Genomic DNA, 22,207 nt, shown 5'->3' with positions numbered 1-22,207 from the left:
AGAAATTATATCAATTGAAATACTGGCCAATAACTTAAACATATTTCTAACTAACTCTTATATCTTAAATTAACCCATTTCTATTAATCTGTGTATTGCCACATGGTTGTGGCCTACCAGTAAGGTTCTGTCCAGTGTTCCATGTCTATCTCTTGCCGCTGCTACATGGCTTCTCCCTAACTCTGCCTACTCTCTCTCTATATATATCTTTTTAGCCTGGCTATATTCTGTTAAGCCATTGGCCGAAAACAGTTTCTTTATTAACCAATGGCAATAAAACATATTTACAGCATACAGAGGGGAAATCCCACAACAGGGCCATAAATTTAACAAAATAAAATTCAAATCAACTTATTAATCATAATCTCAGCAAAGTTTTGGGGTATATATTGATTGAAGTGCATATGGAAACATGAGGGCTTTCAGATAACCAAGTAACTTCAACAAGACAGGATGAAGATGGAAATCCAGTGCTGTGTTTTCAAGATTTATTCTCAAGCTGGAGCCCTCAAAACCGTGTGGTAGTGATAGAAACAAGACAAGTAGATCAAAGCAACAGATGGAAGAATCTGTACATGTAAGAAAACAACCCTACCAATACATAGATAACGGATTTACGACAATGGCGCTAAGGCAATTCAGTGGGAAAATGAGGTTTTTTCAACACACCCTTTTAGAACGATTGGATGTCTATATGCAAATAAGTACTCTTTGTCCTTGCCCCATGTTAAGATAAACTTAAAAATGATCACAGACCCAAATGTTAAGCTTCAATTTACAAAGTGTGTGGAAGAAAATATAAAATGCTTTGTGATTTTTGCATAGGCAAAGTAGCCTACTCTTGTGTCTGTGTGTATATGTGTGTGATCTAAGTATTCATTCGTGTGTGCAGGTGTACTTTTTGTGGGTGCCTGAGGTCAATATCAGGGGTTTTAATCAATCACTCTCCACCTTTTTTTGACAGTGTCTCTGACTGAACCTGGAGCTGACAATTAGCTGGACTATATGACCAGCAAACCCCGGGATTCTTTTGTCCCTCTCCCCCACACTAAGATTACAGGCAGGTTTATGTGGGTGCTGGGGTTCTAAATGGGGACCTCTTGTTTGCATAGCAAGTGATTTATTCATTTATCTATCACCCCATGCCAGCAAAGAGTTGTAACACAACTCTAAAAGCATGAATCAAAAACTAGTATACTGGACTTCATTAAAAAAAATTATCTTTGTGTATCAGCAATAAAGTGAAAAATAAGACAGCGTGTAAATCCAATGAAGGAGTTCCTTTCAAAATACATACACAATCCCAAGCACTCATCAATAAGAGAATAAATTTAATATTTTAATTGGGTGGAATATTTCAGTGAAGATAGACAAATATCACATTAAAAACATTACAAGATTCTCAATACCATTAGCTAATTATATGTACTGTAGGCTAATATCACTTAACTATTTGGTGAATAGCTAAAATAAATTCTATTCCAAACCATTCTGAAAGAAAGCATTGGAACACCGTCTAGTCCTGTTACAGTACAGGTAGAGAGTAAAATGTTATAGTCTTCTAGGAAACAGTTGAACATTTCTTAGAAAGCTAAGCACACATATGCCATTTGCTGGTGTGTTTATTCAAATCTACCTGTGGGAAATCTTATTTCCCCTGAGTTCACAAGTAGGTTCCTGCTTCTCCAAGGGAATAATGCAATAACATTAATGAAAATGATCATGGCAGCTTTATTTGCAATGGTAAGAAACAGAAATAACTCACATTCTGTGAAGAAGAGAAGGGGGACAAACAACCTGGACTATATTCAAACAATGCAGTGATGCTCCGTAAATGGGGGTGAACTCTAAAGGAATTCACTGAGCAAGAAAAGCCAGACTAAAAATGCACATGCCATTTGACTCTATGTATATGAAGTTCTAGACATGGAAGCTAAGGCAGAGAAATGATCGGTGAAAGGGAAGAGATGGGAGGAGGAACTGTGATAGGGCAGAAGGAGAAATGTTTAAGAAGTGATTCAGTTCACCATGGTGGGAGAGGGATGGAAACAGGGGCTTGAGGTAGTTGGTCACAGTGTGTCTGTGGTCAGGACACTATGAATGGTAATGCGCATGCCTTCCCTCTATGTGGGACCTTGGTCTAATGATGCTGCCCACATTCAGGTGAGTCTCCCTTCTTCAATTAAACCTCTCCCTATAGGGGGCTGTACAAAATGTATAGGAGACACTCAGCTCACTGTGCCCTTGCTGGGGCTTGTGAATGTCCTGGCCATGCCCACAGGCCTGCAAACTCACTAGCAATGCGTTAGTACCTAGCTAAAGGCACAGTGAGCGAGAGCATCCTTGGTGTTGAGTGCCCCGTGATGCAGGGCCAATGACAGACACAACGTACTCTGTGCTTCTAAGTAGAAGCCACCACTTCCTCAGGTTATTGCTGTCCAAATTCAAACTCAAATCTGCCCATGGAATATCTTTTTCTATTTTCTACTTAAGACATAAATATCCTTCGGCTAAACTGTACTATCCTGTAAGACTCTTTATATTACCCATCATGCTTTGTAATTCTGTCTTGTGGCAATGGAGTCTACATCATTCTTTTTAAGTTCTCCACGAACTGCAGAATAGCCACAGGACAGTTGCTGTCACCATTTGCTTATCTTTGGACACATAGATTGCTTCTGTTAGAGACAGCTGCATGATCCAATGTCCATGGCCTCAAACACACTTTGGGGTGATGAAAAACCAAACATTTAAGGGAATGCTTTACCTAATACCTCACTCTGAGTAGTACCATCTTACCTCTCCTGGCTCTTAAAATTCTTAACACATGTAGACCTTTAACTTAGGAAAGGTCTCTACCTCACCTGTAATGCCAGAATTTAGAGTGGCTGAGGCAGAGAGATGGGGAACTTGAGGCCAGCCTCTACATATCGTCATTTTGCTCAAGAAAGGAAAGCTAAGAAAAGAGTATTTCTGTGCCAAAGCAATAATGAAGCACATGTTTATGGATTTCTATTTAAAGTTATAAATAAAACTTTTTATTTGGTTTCCTCTTACTTTGAATTTAAAATTCTTAGAGACTTCCAGATCATCCAACTTTTAAGAACACTGGCTGTTTTGTTTCTTCTTCTTGTTATACTCACATATCTGAGAATTTAATCTGCTTGGATTCTCACTCAATTCCTCCGAGCCTTGATTTTCTCATGTGAACGATGGGCCCAATAATATTGTGAGGAACAAAAGGTAAGATGTGTAGCGAGTGCTAGGCAAGCTGATGAAAGCACAGCAAGTACGTAGTTCTTCGTGGTGAAATACATAATGAATATTATGATGAGTTTGTGATTATAAACCTCATCCAGTTCTTTTTCGGGATTTGTAATATTGAGCGTATATGAGGAACAGCAGTGTCTCAATAGGTTAGCGTCTTTTATACTAAAAGTCTGTCCTGTGGATTGGCTTGCTACCAGTTTACCCCATCACAGCTGTGTGTGCCTCTTTTAGCCTGATTGACATCGGAGTGCTGCATGGTCAGCTATTAGGTCATCGCAAGGCTGAAAAGGATCTTGAGAGATAATTTACCCCAATTGCTCATTCTCAGGGTGCATAAGCTTTGTCAAACCCTCTTTTTTTTTTTTCAGGCCTCCTAACTCAATTGGATAAGAAGTGAGATTATCCTTAATTTCCAGAGTCATATTGTCAAATTTTCTTTGATGTTCAAGTCAGCCATCCAGATGATTAATAATCAGTTATTTTCAACCTTGATGGCAAAGACCTTAATAAAAAAGAAGCCTCTTTCAGGGAACTGTACATGTTCAACTTACAGGACTCTTTGGACTAGCCATTCTTAGCTGTCCATGTTGGCGATAGAGATGTCCGAAGGTGATGATCAAGCCCTGACCTGGAATTTAACAAGTAACACAGCAGAAATGATGTGGAGTTGAGCTGCAGTCAGGATTTATAGTGTTTCACTGTTTCTAGTTAAGTTCATGTCGGCATGCATTCTGTGTGCACCGAAACCATAGGAAGCTCTGTCATAATCGTGGAACCTCTTGGCTTTGTACTACATAAATACACAGCAAATAAAAAGGACAGTGTCTTACAATATCTGAAATAAAGAACATGGTTGCCTGCAAAACGTAGCTGTTCCCAAAATCTTTATCAGGAAAATATTCTCTATAAATTACCTTTAGTTTCAAAGACATATACACAATATACATCCATACATTTACATGTACTTACATACATATGCACAAGCATACACAGACACACATATATTTATACACATACATACATAATGCACATGCACACATATACATAATACACACACATGCACACATTTGTGTGCATGCACATATACATGCAAACATTGGTTAAAAAAATTTACCTTGCAACAAACGCTAGATATTTAAATACTGAAACCTTTCATTTGTACTAGTAATTCATATACAGCTATATGGGGTGAAAAAGGTTAATGATGGAATTTTTTAAAGTATGTTCCATTGACTATAAATGGCAGATCTGACAGTTAAAATGAAAATTGTTCCAGAGGAAACTTTAGTCAAACTAATTATTTGAGACGTTATAAGGATGTATAATTATATTCTTCACCTTTTAAAAAAAAGTTTTATTACAAATGTGCTTTTAAAGAACAAGTAGAGAAATAAAAGCTGTAATTGTTCTTAATTATAGCTAACTGTAATTGCACTCAATTGCAATATACTGAATATCACCAGTGCCTAAAGAAATCCTGGCATGAGGCAGTGCGCCCACGTTCATGAGATGAGGTATAGTTTTATGAATATTCTCTTATCTATAATTTAGCTCTTTTGCTGTTGATTCTGTTTCGGTTTGTTTTATTTTATTTCTTTATTTTAGTGATTGTAGAGACATAATTGTCATCTCTGAATGAGCTGAAGGTTGTAGATTTCATCTGGGGTTGGTTCAAATTTCCCGTCGCTGCAGAGCAGGGCATAATGGAGACGGTTCAATGAGCGACTTGGACATGACCCACTGTTGCTGACACACTGAATGCATGCCTTTGAATTTTCAGAGGTAATATGAATACCGAATGTAATGTGCCCGACAGAGGCTCTAAGAAGTAACATGGAAAATTTGGAGGCTCTAAAATGACATTAACTGTCCCCCTGCTAATGACGCTTACAATAATGTTGTTTCAAATAGGTAAAATTATCTTATTCATGAAAGGATCCCCACTCCTCACTCTCTCCCCCCCTTCCTCTCCCACTTCACTCACACAGATGCCTTGTATTCTGAATATTCACAAAGGCTGGCCCTTGATCCCTAGGGCTGAGTGAACCTGTTGGCACCGCCTCCCCAATGCTCCTCTGCAAAATGAGCGCTGATGGGAACATCTTCTCCCCTGTGACTAAAGGAAAATTGATCTAAAATTAATACTGTAGTATAAAAAAGATATTAGCTTTAAAATCTTATTTTTATTATTGAATATTTTATGTCCACATATTTGTGTGTTCACAAGCATGTGGCACTGCATGCCTGAGAAGGTCAGAGGACATCTTTTTGGAGTCGTTTCTCCCTTCCACCTTTACGTGGGCTCTGGGCTAGACTCAGGCCAAGAGGCTTGCAGAGCAAATGCCTATGCCTGCTGAGCCATCTCACGGACTCCAGAAATGGCCTTTTTGACTTTAGGAAAACAGAATATTGTGTTGATGCAAGAGCAACTTCTCTGAAAAAAAAATTAAACAAGAAACAAGCAGAAAGGTTCTGTTGTATCAAAACAACCTTCATTTCTTCTCTTTTCTGTGGTTGGTTTCTAAGAGCTCACTGCCCTGATTCACAGTTTGTTGTGATATCATTTCTGGTGTATTTTTAAAGAAGGGGGAAAAGTAACAACCCACCTTTGAGCCCTCTGGGGAACTATCCCTGTACCAGAGGACGCTGCAGCTCCTCCAGCCCCTGGTGGTGAGGGTCTGTCCCTTATGTCACAGTCTTGAGTGGAGGCCAGAAGACCCATGAGGACTCCACCCCAGTTGTGTTCCTCAAAGACTTCACAGTGCAGGGCAGGAGATGTAAGACAACCCAAAGCTAATCTGGAACATTCCATAAGGAGCGGGAGGTGGTACAGCACATCTCTTCATTGCTTTCACCACGTCAATCCATCCCAGAAATCCTTAGTCTGGTGCCTTTCCCCGCCTCCTACTCTCTGTGCCTCCCACCCTCAGCAAGCTCTACCACACAGAACTGTTGGTGGCTCCCACCTTGACTTTAGACTCTTCTTCAAGACAGGGACCCTTACAATTTAGAGTCTTAGGAAAATGAACAAGTCTAAGATAAAACATCCTTCCCTGGAGAAATGGAAACTGATCTTCCATCATAACTTTGTTGGTGTTTATTCTGCTAATCAAATCTTTCAAGATTTCTTTCCCCAAAACTCCCCTCCACAGAAGGAGTTCAGTGGGTTGGAGATATGGATCAGTGGTAGAGTCCTTGTCTAACATATGCAGATTCTCAGTTCAATTCCCTAGCATGTACTCTCAAGAGCACATGCGAACACACACACACACACATACACACATTCACAAACACACGCATACACATACCACACATTCACAAAACACACACACAAACATAAACACACCACACACATAAACACACACACAAACATACATATACACCACTGACACAAACACACACACACACACAATGTGATCAGTGGAATGATATGAATAAAAATCCTTCCAGCCATTTAATTATTTACACTTATCTGTCCACTTGTCTAGATATTTGTGACTACGTCTTCCCCACCAGATACGAGAGCCATTAAAAGCCCTCCCTCCCTTTCTGTCTTCCCCTCCCTCCCTCCTTCCTTCCCCCCTTTCTTCCTCCCTCCAATTCTTCTTCCCTTCCTTCCATTGCTTTTGTCCATTGTTTTTGACACAGCAGTAACAGAAGAAACTAATCCCCAGCCTTTCATGTGATTTGTCTGGATTTTGTGGGGGGGCTTTGTGTTTCCTTTTCATCTCTGAGAGGACAAGTTGGTAAAAGAAACGTAATATACCATTTCCTGGCTCAGTGACTGTCCTCCAGGGCTGGTAACATTTGCCATTGCTAAAGTCTATGTAAGTGAGTTTTAATGAGCAGGAATTATGACAGACGGCCTATTCAGGTATTTAATGATATCACATCATCTAACTATCGTAGTAGAATCTTGAAATATCAAGAGCACAATGATGAATACACAGAGCCAAGGATATGTGGGGGTCTCCTCCACCTCATAGTGCCACTGGCAGTGGCAGCGACAGACTCGTCTTCTAGGAGGATTCATGAGCCAGGTGATATGATGGTATTTGTGAAGGAAAAGAGAATGAGAGCCCTTATTACTGCCTCAAAGTGATGGAGGGGACAGCAGTACCATTTAAACAGTGGCTTCTCTTGTGGACTGGTCAGGCCAGACGGGCTCTTTGCTGTGCTGATGAAGAGAAACCTCCAGCAATGGGATTTGCAAGGCACTTGAGCACAAGGACACAGACAATAGCAGGCATTTTAGGCCATGTCACATAAAGAATACTAACATATTATGAATAAGTCTTGAACCAAGTAAAATCTTAAACAGCATCTCTGAAGATGAAAATGGGGGCTAAGAGAAGGAAACTAGACAGAACATGAATTCGATTCCATTTTTCTCAACGGCCTTGGCCCTTCTGGCCATCTGAGCACACGCCTGTCTGTTCTCATAGCATCCTGCTAGCTCTAACCCTATCACCCTGCTCCTCATGTGTCCTGAGAGATTTGATAGAAGTCCAGTCTTTCATGATGAGAACTCTCAATGGGACAGAACCGGGAGCCTGACTGGATATGGATCAGATAGTTCAATACCAAAAGTGTAGTGGGTAACATAAAGAGAGACACTACATCACAGCTGTTTGCTTTTAAGCCAAGAGGTGGCATAGAAAGTTCCTCCTCACCCCACCTCATGCCCTGGCAAAGCTGTAGAAAGGCAGAGGCCAGAAGCATGGCTATGAATGTAGCTGGCTCACTGGGCATTCACTAACACTCAGAAGAGGACTGGCAAGGCCGCCTCTACCAATGTGAAGTTATCTCTTGGGGAATCTTAAGTGGCTAGCTGAGTTCATCACAAGATCTGTTCTCCTATCATCTCTATCAGCATTATGAATGTGCACACCAATCAACCTATAGGTTTTTGTTTGTTTCTGAATAGGCATACCTCCCACTGTCTGCTTGGGGTGAGGGGTTACTCAAGGAAGAGTCACTGAAAGAAGGAAGGAAATGGGCTCACGCAGAGGAAAGAGATTAGCATAGGTAGCAAGCATGGGGTAGAAAAGGCTGCATTTAAGGCATCCCCATATTCCGTGAGTTATGTCTTCAAAGAGGTGTATAAGGACCTCCATATACAAAGCAGTAGCTTCCCCCACCGCACCAACTTTTCCTTTTTTTTTTTTTTTACTGATCACACATCTTTCTTCTTAATGACATCTGCTATGTAAAATTATAATAAATATTTGAGTTTTTCCTTTTTCTTTCCTGTCTAGAATAGAAAGTCTTCATTAGTAAAATCTGTTGTTTGCGTTCCATGAGACAGTCTCAGGTATCTCAACCTGACCTCTGTGTAACTGAGGATGCCCTTGAACTTTTGATATACCTGCCTTCACTTTCTGAGAGTTCAGGTTATAGGCCTGTGCCATCATGCCTGGATTTATGTGATACTTGGCCCTAGAATCAAGGCTTCTTATATGCCTTCCCAGTACTCAACTAACTGAGCTGCATCCTAACCCGTGTTATTCACTGTGATAGCACATAACCAAAAATAAATGTGGTCATATGTGATTTCATGAGTGAGAGAGTATGCTGTGTCTTCCATATACTGAGCTGCACAATACCACCATGATTTAAAGTGTCAGCCTTACAATCATAATACCTGGGTTTGTTTCCTATTCTCAATATAAAACTAATACGCAATATTTTCCTATCTCATCTTTTGTCTTGAGTGTCCCATAGTTCATAATAACCCCTATGTCATTAGTCCTATGCAAGGTTTGTGTGAATAAACCCCTGCTTTGAATGAGCATTTGGTTAATTCAATAAAATACCGCAATTTATTGTAATGAATGTTTCTCTGTCCAGCCAGCTCCCAAATAATGACCAGAGACTTCTTATTAATTATGAAAGTTCAGCTTTAGCTTAGGATTGTTTCTAATTACTTCTTGTAACTTAAATTAATCCCTTTCTATTTATATACATGCTACCACCTGGCTCATGGCTTTTTCCTCTCCTCTTGCATGTCCTGCTTTCTAAGAAATTCCCCCTTTCTTATTCCCAGAGCTCTCTCTGTCCAGATTCCCACCTATACCTCCTGCCTGGCTATTAGCCATTTAGTTTTTTGTTAAACCAATCACAATGATATAACCTTACAAAGTATAATCAAATATCTCACAATAGTTCTCCCTTTTGTCTAAATAAAAAAATGGTTTTAATTCTAGCATAGTAAAACCATATACAATAAGAACCATTATCAGGTAAGAATTATATTTACAATGTCCAATTCATTTGTATTAGGCAATTTCAGAGAAAATATTTCTTAATCAAACTCCATATGGAGGTTATTCACTGCTCATCATCCTCTTTTGAAGTAAATTGGTACTTCCAGGAGCAGACATGTCTTACTGCCATGAAAAGCTTTATGATATTAGGACAGTTTAAATGCCATATTCTGTAGGTCTTTGAAGTGTTTGAAGATCACTCATCTGTCTGAAATATATTTTATATGACCTGAAAATATACATAATATGACTATAAGTTTGATTGTTGCAGATGACTAACTTTTAACATGTATTTCTTTATTATCCTAAATAGCTTTCAAGGTCTAAACTTTATATTACATTTTTAAATGAGCTGCATAGGTACAATACCTTAAATGTGAATAGAAAGATATATACAGTATAACAAAATAACCTGAAATTTGTATCAATATATACAAATCCATACAAATATAAAATATTTGAGACTAGTAGTTGAATTTTTTAGTTCAAAAGTAGATTCAATAATCTACCTTTTTATAGTATCACTTTTATATCCCCTTTTTTCTTTACAGAGTGAGATCCCTAAATCTAATCTCCTTTGTTCAGTAACAAACAGTAACTCTTAACCAAGCCCCATTAACAATAACAAACATCCATAACCCATCAAATAACCCAAACCACCCACTCCACCACTATCATGTTCTCTCTACTGCTTCCTGTTTTTTGTGTGTGATGAAATCTTTAGGGAACCCCAAGAAAATTGAGAAAATTGGTCACATCATAGAAGAACTAGCTTTATCATTTGTTATCCAGACTCTGTGTAATGGGAAAGTGTAGGGCTTCTCTGAAGTGCTGGCTGGAGTAGTGTGTGAGACTGGACAATCTCAGCTAGTAACTTGGAATTGTTCTGGGTACAGAATTTTGAGGAAACTGTAACAGTGGCATCCTTAGAAGTTGGATCACCTGAGCTACCTTACCTGTCTTTATTGGTATCTGGTCCTTTTTTGTTCTGAAAACACACAAACTTTTAAAGATAACATATATATCTGCATTAACACAAGTATGGAATGTGCAGTGGGCACAAGTCAGCTAAAGATAATACTTTGTTTTATGTTTGAACAGGTAAAAGGCATCCGCTAACTTTGTAAGTTTGTTTGGATTGCATAACCTAACTGTAATATTTATGAAAGCATGGCATAAGAATTACCCTGTCTCATCCAGTCTCAGAGCTGTTCCCATGCAGAGTGATCAGCTTACATGTCACCTATCCTGTAGCCTTTCTTGGCTTTCTATCCTATGTCTGTAGCCAAGATCCTCAGGAGCATCCCCACCCCTGGTTAAATCTGATCTCGATTGATTTACTTTGAAGGCATCCATAGCATTTCGTTTCCTGTAGAAACAAAAGCATAACCTCTCCCCAAATGTAACACATTGTCTGACTTCCATTTTGAAGCCAAGATACCCCTACAATGTATTCAGCAGTCCCTTCCTCAACACAATGTGTCTCTCAGCAGCTGTCACTGTCTGTTGATTAGCATTTAAACAATTCAAAGTCAGCAAAACACCATACAAGATCCAGATGCCCTGTGTATTTCCCATCTTGACATGGCTTTTTTACATTATTATTCTCTCTCTTTAAGGATTTTCGTTTATTATTTTTTTTTTTGGTTTTTTTTTTTTTTCAAGACAGGATTTCCCTGTAGTCTCTAGAGCCTGTCCTGGAACTAGCTCTTGTAGACCAGGCTGGCCTCGAACTCAGAGATCCACCTGCTTCTGCCTCCCGAGTGCTGGGATTAAAGGCGTGCGCCACCACCGCCTGGCCGTTTATTATTTTTTTAAAAAAAATATTTTTGCTATGACTATCTATACCCATTTTCTTTTCTTTCTTCAGCGTCTAAACACATTTTTAAACATACTGTACCTTTTTAGACATTTTTTTGTGTCTGGACATGAGTTTGCCAAGCATCTGTAGAATTCTCTGACTGCTTAGCTTAGCACATGGCATTGGCAGCTGGCTCCAGCCTGCAGGCACCAAGCAGTAGCTGCTCTTCTGTTTGCCACCGAGCAGCACCTGCCTGAGAGAGGGCAGGACTATGAAGCTACATCCAGCTCCTTGTCCAGAACTTTGCTTAGCTTTCTCAGGCCCGATGCTTGGATATTCAAGCCCCGTGTTGGGCACCATATGTAGCAATTTTTCTGTATTGTTAGCTCCCAAATAATAACACAGAGACTTATTATTAATTATGGAAGATTTTCTTTATCTTAGGCTTGTCCCACTAGCTCATATAACTTAAATTCACTCATTTATTTTAATCTACATTCCATCGCATGATTCATTACCTCATCTCTCCTTGCTGCTCATGCTGCTTCATCCATATCTGGCTTATGACTCCACCTTTCTTTTACCCCAAGTCCTCTCTGAAATCAGATAGCCTACATAACCTCTTTCTGCCTAACTATTTAGCTCTTTATTAAACCAATCATATATCTTCACATGGTGTAAAGGAATATTCCACAACAATGTATGATCAGTTACATGTATGTGTGTGCGCAACAGTAGGTTTTACCATGTAATAAATGCTTATGGGTGTGCATATGTATATGTGTACCCATCTTAGGCACATGAGTGAAAGCTGAGGAAGCTCAAAACGTAACCAAAATAAAGAGAAAATGAAAATAGATGCATAATCAGAGGGAAAGCAGAACAAGCGCCAAGAAGTGTTTCTGGGTTTTGCTAAATAGAAAAGAAACTTGAATGTCTAGATTTTTCTCAATTTCCTAGAGCTAAGGGTCACCTTGTAAGAAAAAGTGACCTGCCCCAAATCAATGTACAGTTTGATAGTGATGCCTTTAAGCTAGATTCTTGGTCCTCCATTATTTGGAAGCAGATCCATTTTAAAAGGGTCTCACTTTGTATCAAGTTGAATGAGTAAGAAGGAACTGAGGAGGGGAAAGAAGGAATGAGGAAGGAAATTAATGTTAAAAGGAATGAAGGGAGGAAGGGAGGGAGGAAAAAAGAGAAGGCAAAAAAGTGAAGGGAGAAGGAGGGAAGGAAAGATGTGTATTTGATGATCGTGCTTTCACTATTAATTAATTAAAATATTAAAACCTTACTAAAGTCTAGGACCAGAATAGGCAATAACAATGAACTGTATTTTCCTACTTTAAAAAAGCAAATCCTTGTATTTTTTGGAAGACTCAAAGGTCCCTTAGAAGACAAACACCACAGTTCTAAAACCTATTTATCACGTTGCCCACATTCACATGGGGGTTCATGTCCTCCACTGTATGATTGTCAGCTGATTTAAGAAACAGGCAAGCTGCTGAGATATATGGGGAGCTCTGGCTTCAGCACACCCTAAGACAGACCTGTTTGCACAGGTGAGGAAAAGGCAAGAATGGGAGATCACGAGGACGCATGGTTCTTCAGACAGCTGCTAAGGGCTGGCACCACTGCTAAAGTGCTACATATTTAACATTGACAGTAAGTTTTTTTCTTTAAAAGAATGCAGAATATCCGTAAAAACGTGTAACACACCTGCAACCCCTGTCTGCTATTGAAAAGTGTCTGTTTCTCATCATTCCCCTACCCATCTTGTTGAAATTGGAACTCCACAGGGCCCTCCTGTTTGTTCCTGTTTATCAATAACCTCAGAGCAAAAGGTAGACGTATTATTCTATCCTATGTGCAGAGGGCCTCTTGAGGTCAAGGGCATGGCCTAGGTTGCACAGCCCAGGAGCATCCACCTACCCAGCTTGCTCTGCTTCTGAGCCCGGGGGAGGGTGCTTTTCCTTAGAGTCCACGATTCCAACTTTGTCATTCCTTTCACTACTGATGTCATTCAGTTTTAAACATTTGCCTTCTCGGAGAAATCAAAGTAACTTGGAAATGAAAAGAAAGTAAAGGAAGTTGGTGTGATTCGATTCCAGATACTGCACTGACTACTGCCATTTCTACGCATGAGCGGAAGAGACTTGGGTTACTGCCAAGTAGAAAGCATGGCATGCTTCTGGTACAGCCACGGAGTTTTAGTGTCTTCAGAGTCCTAGAAGCCAAGTATTCAAATTTGTATATGAGATGTGATGCCTGACCTTAAAAAGCTTGCTTTTTGTGATAGTTTGTGTTGACTCTGAATTTGACAGGATCTGGGGCCACCTCTAGGAGACAAGGCCTCCAGGCACATCTGTGAGGGATTATTGAAATGAGGTCAGCCTCTGGGAATGCCTGAAAGGGATGCTCTAGAATGGGTAGTTGAGGTGAGAAGACCAATCAAAGGAGAGAGGTACCATTCCCTAGGCTTGGGCCCTGGACTTCACATCAGCATTCTTTGCTCTCTGCTTCCCAGTGGGGGATGCAGCTTGACCAGCAGCCTCAAGCTTGTTCTTTCCTGGTCTCCCCGCCATGATGTACCCTCCAACTATAAACTGAAATATACCCTTCCTTCCTTAAATTGATTTTGTCAGATATTTTTATCACAGCAATGGGAAATGAAACTAAGACAGCTTTAACAGTGGGATATCAGAAAGATATGATACAAAATGTATCACTTTGCACATTGCATATTAACTTTCCTAGGATATAAACTCTTAAGAGAAGAATCAGATCTACATTCACCTTGGTGAAACTTGTGTATGAAATGCTCAGTGTGTCAGATGAGTAACTGTAAGAGAAAGGAGATGATGATACTCTACTAGTGACAGGCATTGAACTTCTATAGTCCACAGCAAAACTCATGGTGTCTATAACACTTTACATTCCCCCAGTAGAGCTATGGAGGAGAAATAATGCATAGTATCAGCTGCTAAATTTACATCTCTCAAAAATTTATCTACAAAAGTCATAAATTCAAGGAAATGTATAAATAGTTGAGATGATTTGTTAGCAATAGTAAATGCTCTAAAACTGAAAAAAAAATGACCTGTTTTAGAAGTCTGGGCTTTTCCTGATTTGCTGATCTCAAAAATGCTAAGTAGCTCATCACTGCAGCTTCCTACAATGGTTCTGTTGTGATTGGCCAGCTTGTTTGTTTTTGAGACAGGGTCTTGAACTCTGGGATCACAGGCCTGTACTACCACAGCTAGCTTGATTTATCTGTTTAAACCCTTGAGGTACCAAATGGACTTTTCAGACATGTGATAAAGGTCATTTCTTACCCAGCATTTGTTTCTTCCTAGCAAAGGCAGGGCTAGTACCTCTTCTTTGAGTAGATAAATCTAATGCATAGGCTTCTATTTTGACTTGTACACATAAATCTATCCATAAGTCACTATTTGGAATTTCTAGCTCATTTTTTTGCTTTTTGCTTGGTTTTTTTTTTTTTTTTTTTTTTTTTAGAAAAGCAAGAACTTGAAAACACTTATAAGACTCACCTCCTTTCCTCAGTGTTTAGAATTTTATTGTCCGTATATCTAATCCCACATAACTTTTCTTAAATTCTGAGTTTTGTCTTTCCAAAGTATCCAATTTAGTTCTTGGAGCAATAAGAACATTCTTTACAGTTATATTTCACTGGTTCTACATTGTGATCATTTAAGTGTAAACTGGATAATGGTATTACTCTTCTCAGTGGGTAGGGGAAGCAGTACCCTCTGTAAGCATGGAAACTTAAGTAGGAGGAGCCAAAACAAGGCTGGCATGTCTGGGAAGGCTCAGTCATCATGTTTTCCATGGCCCTGGGGAATGCCGTTCATCCCATGAGCATTTGAAACAGAGGTGAATCTTGAGTATTTCTTTTGTTCTGTCAGCATCATTACTAGTGAAGGCAGTTTTGTCCCTGGAGGGCATTCGGCAATGTCTGAAGCTACTTTGGGTAGTTGTAACAGAGTAGAAGATGGGTGGATATTTCTGATGTTTAATGAATGGAACACTGGGAGGCCACTAAACATCCTGTGTCACTGTGTTAGCTGCTTTTCTCACCACTGGGAGGGAAAGGTTCAAAGGAGAAATGACTTATTTCGACTCACGGTTTCAAAGTTTTCAGTCCCTTGGGTCAAGTGGAGAGCAAAGACACAAGGAGCCGGGAATGAGAGCAGTGCACACCCTCCTGGGACTAGTCCTTCCTGATCTATTCTCCTGCTAGTCCCTGCGTCTTCACTGTTACTGCCTCCCAACAATGCCATCAGATGATAAACCCATTGAGGTATTATGCACTGAGTGCGTCAGGGCCCTCATTATCGAGCCATTTCTCAATGCATGAGTCTACCAGGTGGGAGCTAAGCCTCTTACAAACGATACTTTGGGGAGATACATTCTGTCTCAACTGAATAAGGCAGAAATTGATAGAGTAGGTACCCAAAAACATCTTCTGGCATGTGTAAACTCCCAAATTACACATACGTGCACATACACCCCCACGAACACACATATAAAAAATAGATGAACATGTACAGATTCAACAATATGGTAGTGTCTGATGCCTTCAGGGGTAATTTTACCAAAAGAATGGAAACTTTCTCCCCGAAAGCTATTGTTACAGTAAGGAAAACAGAGGCCTGACTACTACATGATTGCTAGAAAGGAGCATTTCTAAGAGAGCCGAACTCACAATCATTCATTTTTCTTCTGAAGGGAACATGGCACTGTGAGAATCATCCCTTCCCTGCAGTAGTCAGACACTGCCACAGACAGTAGATATAAGGAGGAAGGCAGTTCTAGAAGCTGCAAGGACCAGAAAGGTTCCTGGAGTATGGAGTTTTTTATTTAGACTTCTTGAATGAGTAAAGGAAATAGTTGACCCTCCTAACCAGGTTGAAACATGAGTTCTAGGAAAGTCAAAACGAATGGGTGATTGTGAGCCACATTTGTGGTGTGTAAAATCGTTGATTTTTTTTAATATGTGTAAATATCTTGAATGAGTCCTTAAAAGATCACATGACATTAAATTAAGCATTAAATTGCTGCTTCTGAAAATTATACCTTCAATACTTTAGTCTAGAGTCGAGCCATCCTTTACTTTTTTAAAAAAACATGTAAGGATGTTTTGTCTATGTGTATCTTTGAACACCATGTAGATACATTTTCCATGGAGACCAAAAAAGGGCATCAGCTCCCCTGAGACTGGAGTTACACATGGCTGTGAGCCAACATGTGGGTGCTGGGAATAATGCCCAGATCCACTGGACAAGCAGTCCATTCCCTTAATCACTGAGCCATCTTTGCAGCACCTTCTTTTACTTTAAAAATATTACAGCATAAAACTTCTTTCTGCTCTGACTTTCCTCTGTTCCCTTATGTTTACAAGAAGAAATCTCTGATTGAAAGGCACAATGTGTTGGTTAGGAGAAAGTTAGTCTTAAAATTAGTGTCTGGTCGTTTTTATTATTACATTATTCAGCCTTTTGTTATTCATGTTTCTTTTACACATTTGAATTATGATAGCTCCAGTCTTCAGCAATCCAAAGTCACAGTGCGTCATAAGGAAGAACTTAAAAAAAAAAAAAAAGAGAAGCCGTAATCTGTTGCTCAAAGAATTGAATTTTGTATTGCCCATGCTGCTCTCTAAGCTGTAGGTAACCAAGAACATATAGCAACATTTCCAACGTCCTCTGCTCTTAAGTGACTCTTAGAAAGAGATTTCCATGCTCTATTTTATTGAAAATATATAAAAGGTAGTTTGGGACTTTTTTCTTACCATTTTTCCTTCTGGATGTTGTCCATTTTTAAATTGCAGTGTCTTAACCACAGTGAAAATCTACTGACAAAAAGTAGAAGCAGTTATGCTACATAAGTGTAAAATTTCCTTTGAAAGTAGCCATTGAAATGTTTATGGAAATTAAGCAGAAATAAATCAACTGCATGTTCCATATCATCTTACATATTGTCTTATGGCATAATATGATATGATTAATTTTTACCACAATGAATTTAATCATGCTGGTTTTCTTTTTGTCTAACAGAGAGACTGCCACAGAATTATCTGGAAGTCCACCAAGGTGAGCAACTGTCTTTTCTTACTTTCCTCCTGATTTTTGAAGCATACAGAGAACAATTCTGTGTCTTCTTTAAGTGGGCTTCTCATTTTCTCATTATTGTGCTAAGAGACTATGTATGACACATTGAGTCACATGGAAGCCATGTCATCAAGAAGAAACAAGGCTAATATCTAAGAATGATTTCTCAAAATCTTTCTCATTCTTTTTATGTCTTTAAATATATTGATAGCTAGCTGATGATAGATAGATAGATAGATAGATAGATAGATAGATAGATAGATAGATAGACAGATAGATGATAGATAGATAGATAGATAGATAGATAGATAGATGATAGATAGATAGATGGATGGACAGATAGATGATAGATAGGTAGATAGATAGACAGATAGATGATAGATAGATAGATAGATAGATAGATAACAGTGATATATATATATATATATATATATATATATGCGCCATGGAAATCATAAAAGTGCTGATTCCTTCATTGGAGTCAAAAGAACTGATAATCTGAGATACTTTTTTCTTTAATGTATCAATTATTATTGTATTCAGAGGTTAATTGATTTAGAAAAGAACCCTGTGCTTCCCCTAAAGAACCTTGTAAATCTTTTTGTGGTTCAAATAAGAAAAAGAGAAAAAAGAAAGTAATGGGGTAGCCATCTTTTAAAAGCTATCGTACTGCGCATTGTGTATCTAGGATCCAGCCTTAGCACCGAAATGTGTGCTTAGTATTTGAAGGTACTTAATAACCAGTTGAAAATTAATTAGCATGACTCGGGGGAATTGTTTGGAAACTATCGAACGGTCATTAAGATAATCTCAAGGACAGAACAAGGAACAAACAATGTGATTCTGACTAGCACTAGGAAATGGGAGGCTATGGGTTATCACAGCCTGGAAGAGAGAAGCAGTCTAGCTGCTTTTTATGTGTTAAAAAAACTTGCTTGTTGAATTGTGATTGATGTTGCCTTCCCCCTCCAAAAACTGTTTAGTGTGTGTCTTCATTCTTTGGAGAGCATCTCAAAGAAGCATCCTAAAGGTGCGCCTGTTTGCAGGGTTAAACCTCTGAGAGTGTTCTGAGTTATGTATCACTGCTGAGTTTGTTTGTCCTAATGCTTTTCCACTTGGGAAACGTCTGCCATCAAAGGCTGAGCATCCCATCATTTGCAGAGGGGGAGAGCTGTGTGTCTACTCATGTTTGTGGTGAAGAAGTTAATCCTGAAATAATGGAATGAGGAATGACTTCCAAACTTTCATATTACGGCAAAGACACGGACCACCTCTGTATTGTCAGAGAAGACCCACACCGTGCTGTAATCATGCAGATGAAAATTACTCATATGTCTGAAAATCTACAGAGCTCCCTGAATTCTATTAACCAGGGCTTTATTGTGAATACCAAGCAGCCATTCATGTATTCCCCAGGAATGATCTCCTGTTGTAGCTGGTTTATTACCCAAGGGACGGAATGCTCTCTTCTTCTGTTTGCTGGGTGGTATTTTGGTAATGAGCCTATTTATTTTTTGTCATGAATTTTTGTTATTCTACTGTTGAATAACATTGAAAATCAACAGCACATTGGCACTTCAATTCCAACTGCAACTTGAAGTCATTTTCAGGCTTGTTTGAAAGTGTGAGAAATAGGGTTAGTTGTTTCTCAGTTATGCATCTAATACAGCCTCAGGTGCTCTGCTGGCTTTCTCCAGGGGCAGCTTGGGATATATCCATTGACTAGTATTTCATTTCTCACATTAACATAAAATAATGCAATTAGTTCACAATGACGCTCCCTTTAGTGTCTAAACCATTTCTTTGGCGAGCATTTGCTTGCACCTCCTTAGCGGTATTTCAACCCTGTTCAGCTGTCCACCTATCTTCAGATCTCTTCTGCCTGTCACTAGAAAATGAGCCCTCTGATGCCTGGGTACCGTTTAGAACAAGACATCTGTAGTTATTTTGTTTGTTTGTCGGCTAATGATTAGTGGAACATGACACTTGGAGTTTTTTTATCCTTTTAGTCATAAAAGCATGCTCTTGCTGTGACATCTAAGAGAAATGGAAAATTGCAATCCAGGCAACTGCCAGCTAGTGATATGTGGTGGCTAGGAAGGAAGACAGTGCCTTTTATAACACCGTTATGATTCGGTTTTCATTGGCTTTGACTGTCGTGAAATTTCCCCAAAAGCCTTTAAACAGCTGTTCTGGTGTGTGTTGGGGATATATGAAATACTTCACCTTTAACTGCCTTACGTGGTGTTACTTTCAAGTCTCTGGTCACAGGTTGATAATACCCTGTACAAATGCACAAATCATGCAGCATGGATTGTATCTCAAAAGCTAAAAATGCTTTGAAGTTGAAACAAGTTACACACACAAGGTGCTTGAACAAGCAACAGCTCCATTTTCCATTGCTAATGATAACCTAAATGTGTTTTTGAATTCTTGCTGTTGCTGAAATTAAAGCTTAGTAATAATATGCCACCAGAAAAGTATTAGATTACATGAGCAACATGCACTCTAAGCAATGTAATTATATTATAAATATTAAAAACCAATGATCTTGTCAAGATTAAAAAAAACATTTAAACCAACTGCCTATAATACTCGTCTTGAAGTGTCCCGCAAATAGGATGCTTGCTCCCTTCCTTGAACCGTGAAAACAATAATTTTATCTTACACATGACTTCTTTCTTTTATTTTACATGTAGCAAAAGACAATTCAACAATCTAAACAGTTTTTCTATTACAACCATTTATTTGGGTGTGTGTGTGTGTGTGTCTATTATTCTTGTATATTGGGTAAATTGTATGTCTGTGTATGTAGAAGTCAGAGGACAAACTCAGGTGTTATTTTACATGTTTCATCCACCTTGTGGGTTTTTGTTTGTTTGTTTGTTTGGTGTGGGAGGACGGTCATCATTTCTGTTGTTGTGTTGTGGGTTTGCTGCTGCTGCTGCTGCTGCTCCTCCTCCTCCTCCTCCTCCTCCTCCTCCTCCTCCTCCTCCTCCTGCTCCTCCTCCTCCTCCTCCTTCTTCTACTTCATTTTCTTTTGCTACATCTTCTTTTTAAGGAAGTCTCACTGGTTGGAAGTGTTGAAATTTGTTAGTCTGACCGGCCATTGGTACCCTAGCCCCTTTCCCGCAGGGATCTGCCTGTCTCTGCTTTGCCAGGGCTGGCATTGCAAGTACATGCCATCATGCCTGACTTTTAAAAAGACTTCTGGAAATCTACTTCAGGTCCTCATTCTTGCAAGGCAAGAACCTTGCCAACTGAGCCATCTCTCCACCCTTATAATAATGTTTCCCAAAATCTGTTTCTTCTTTTGAAGGGTGGTTAGTTTAGGTAGATGTGTTCAAAAGAAATCATGATGAGATCCCAATTGCTCAATGGAGTGGAGGCACTAAATTAATGATAAGCTGGATTTTAATATAAATGGTGCCTATACAAAGAAAAAAATGCATCTTGGATATCAGAGTAAATGTATATATTCAGGCCTTACAGCTACTCAAGCTTTAATATCATCATGGGTCGTCAACTGCTGCTTTTGAAAGAGAGAAACCCATGAACTCCCTGTTGGCACAGTCCCTGGTGATAGACTTAACAGTATGGAAAAGAAAGGGATTTACTAGATTGTCACAGAAGCACCTTAAGTACTGCAAGACAGATTCATGAGCCAGCTCCTAGACACAGAACCTACAGCTCCGAATACTCTGCGGAGAACATGAAGTGTCAGCCAGCGAAACTTAAAATAATTAGGCATGGGAACCAGCTGCTACCTGCGACTGGATTTATGCATCAATCAACAGGAGTCAGAGCTAAAGATTAGCTTTAGGAAAGAAATATTTAATATTTCATGTTGCATTCAAATACAGCACCTTAATAATTTTCCTTTACATCTTCTATGATGGTGGGAAAATAGTATCACCATGATGTCCCTAGATCTTGCAATTCCCAGCATTCTCTTCTCTCAGTTTCACTACTTGGCTCCCAAAGAAAAATCAGGGCATTGGCCTAAACAGTAAGTCTCCATACACCACATTAGACATTATGTTGGGGCTTGGGACATTTCTGAGACTAGCCATCGGCAACATGACACTTTCCATACTGATTTCTAATTTCGGGGTCAGCCCCCTTGATCCCAGGAGGAAATGACAACCACTCTGTGGGTGACTTGTACTACAGAATAAGGAATTCAATATATTAGGTGCATCATATACTTTTTGATTTAATGGTATTTTCAGTTTATGTATTTATCAGAGCATAGCCCTCCTCATAAGACAAGAAGAATGCATATAAGGAATAAAACACCAGTTCCTAATTTACAAGGAATGAGCATTGCATTAGTCTTTGAGAGTCTCTACCAAGGCAATAAAATTGCTTCTCTGGTACTGTCAGATCAAAGTCATTCCTTGTAGTTTTACATGTGGAGTACTGACCCTGGAACACCTACATTATGTGTAGAGCTTTGTTTTCTGGGGTTTGAAATGGACTATACCATTTTTCATCAGCCATATTTATGTCATGGATGTGCCTGGTAAGAAAGCAACAAGGAAGAAAGGTGTAAGGAAAGGGAATTAAGATAAGCTCGCGTGGCTCAAGTTGCTATTTGTGGCTCTAGAGGGTTTAAGGTCAGGGCTTTAGTTCTCTGTGGAAGCTTTGGTAGCTAACACAAACTTATATTTCTCATTGTCCTCAATACAAAATTCTATCTCCCTGGAGATCCTTAGAAAGTAGTGGATAAATACATTTGT

General features: G+C 39.2%; 1 protein-coding gene across 4 annotated transcripts in view; it reads left to right on the top strand.

Moving 5' to 3' along the window:
• The window catches only part of Celf2 (CUGBP Elav-like family member 2), a 526,057-nt gene that overhangs the window by 99,699 nt on the left and 404,151 nt on the right, over positions 1-22,207 (top strand). For all 4 annotated transcript variants that reach the window (XM_038332725.1, XM_038332722.1, XM_038332724.1 and 1 more), the window contains exon 2: positions 17,412-17,447. In XM_038332725.1, the coding sequence (XP_038188653.1) occupies positions 17,412-17,447 (36 nt within the window). The remainder of the gene's footprint in view (positions 1-17,411; positions 17,448-22,207) is intronic.

Source organism: Arvicola amphibius, chromosome 6, assembly GCF_903992535.2.
Source record: "Arvicola amphibius chromosome 6, mArvAmp1.2, whole genome shotgun sequence".
NCBI classification, from domain to species: domain Eukaryota; kingdom Metazoa; phylum Chordata; class Mammalia; order Rodentia; family Cricetidae; genus Arvicola; species Arvicola amphibius.
The sequence above is the reverse complement of the archived record's forward strand: the minus strand, read 5'-3'. Positions and strand labels throughout refer to the sequence as shown.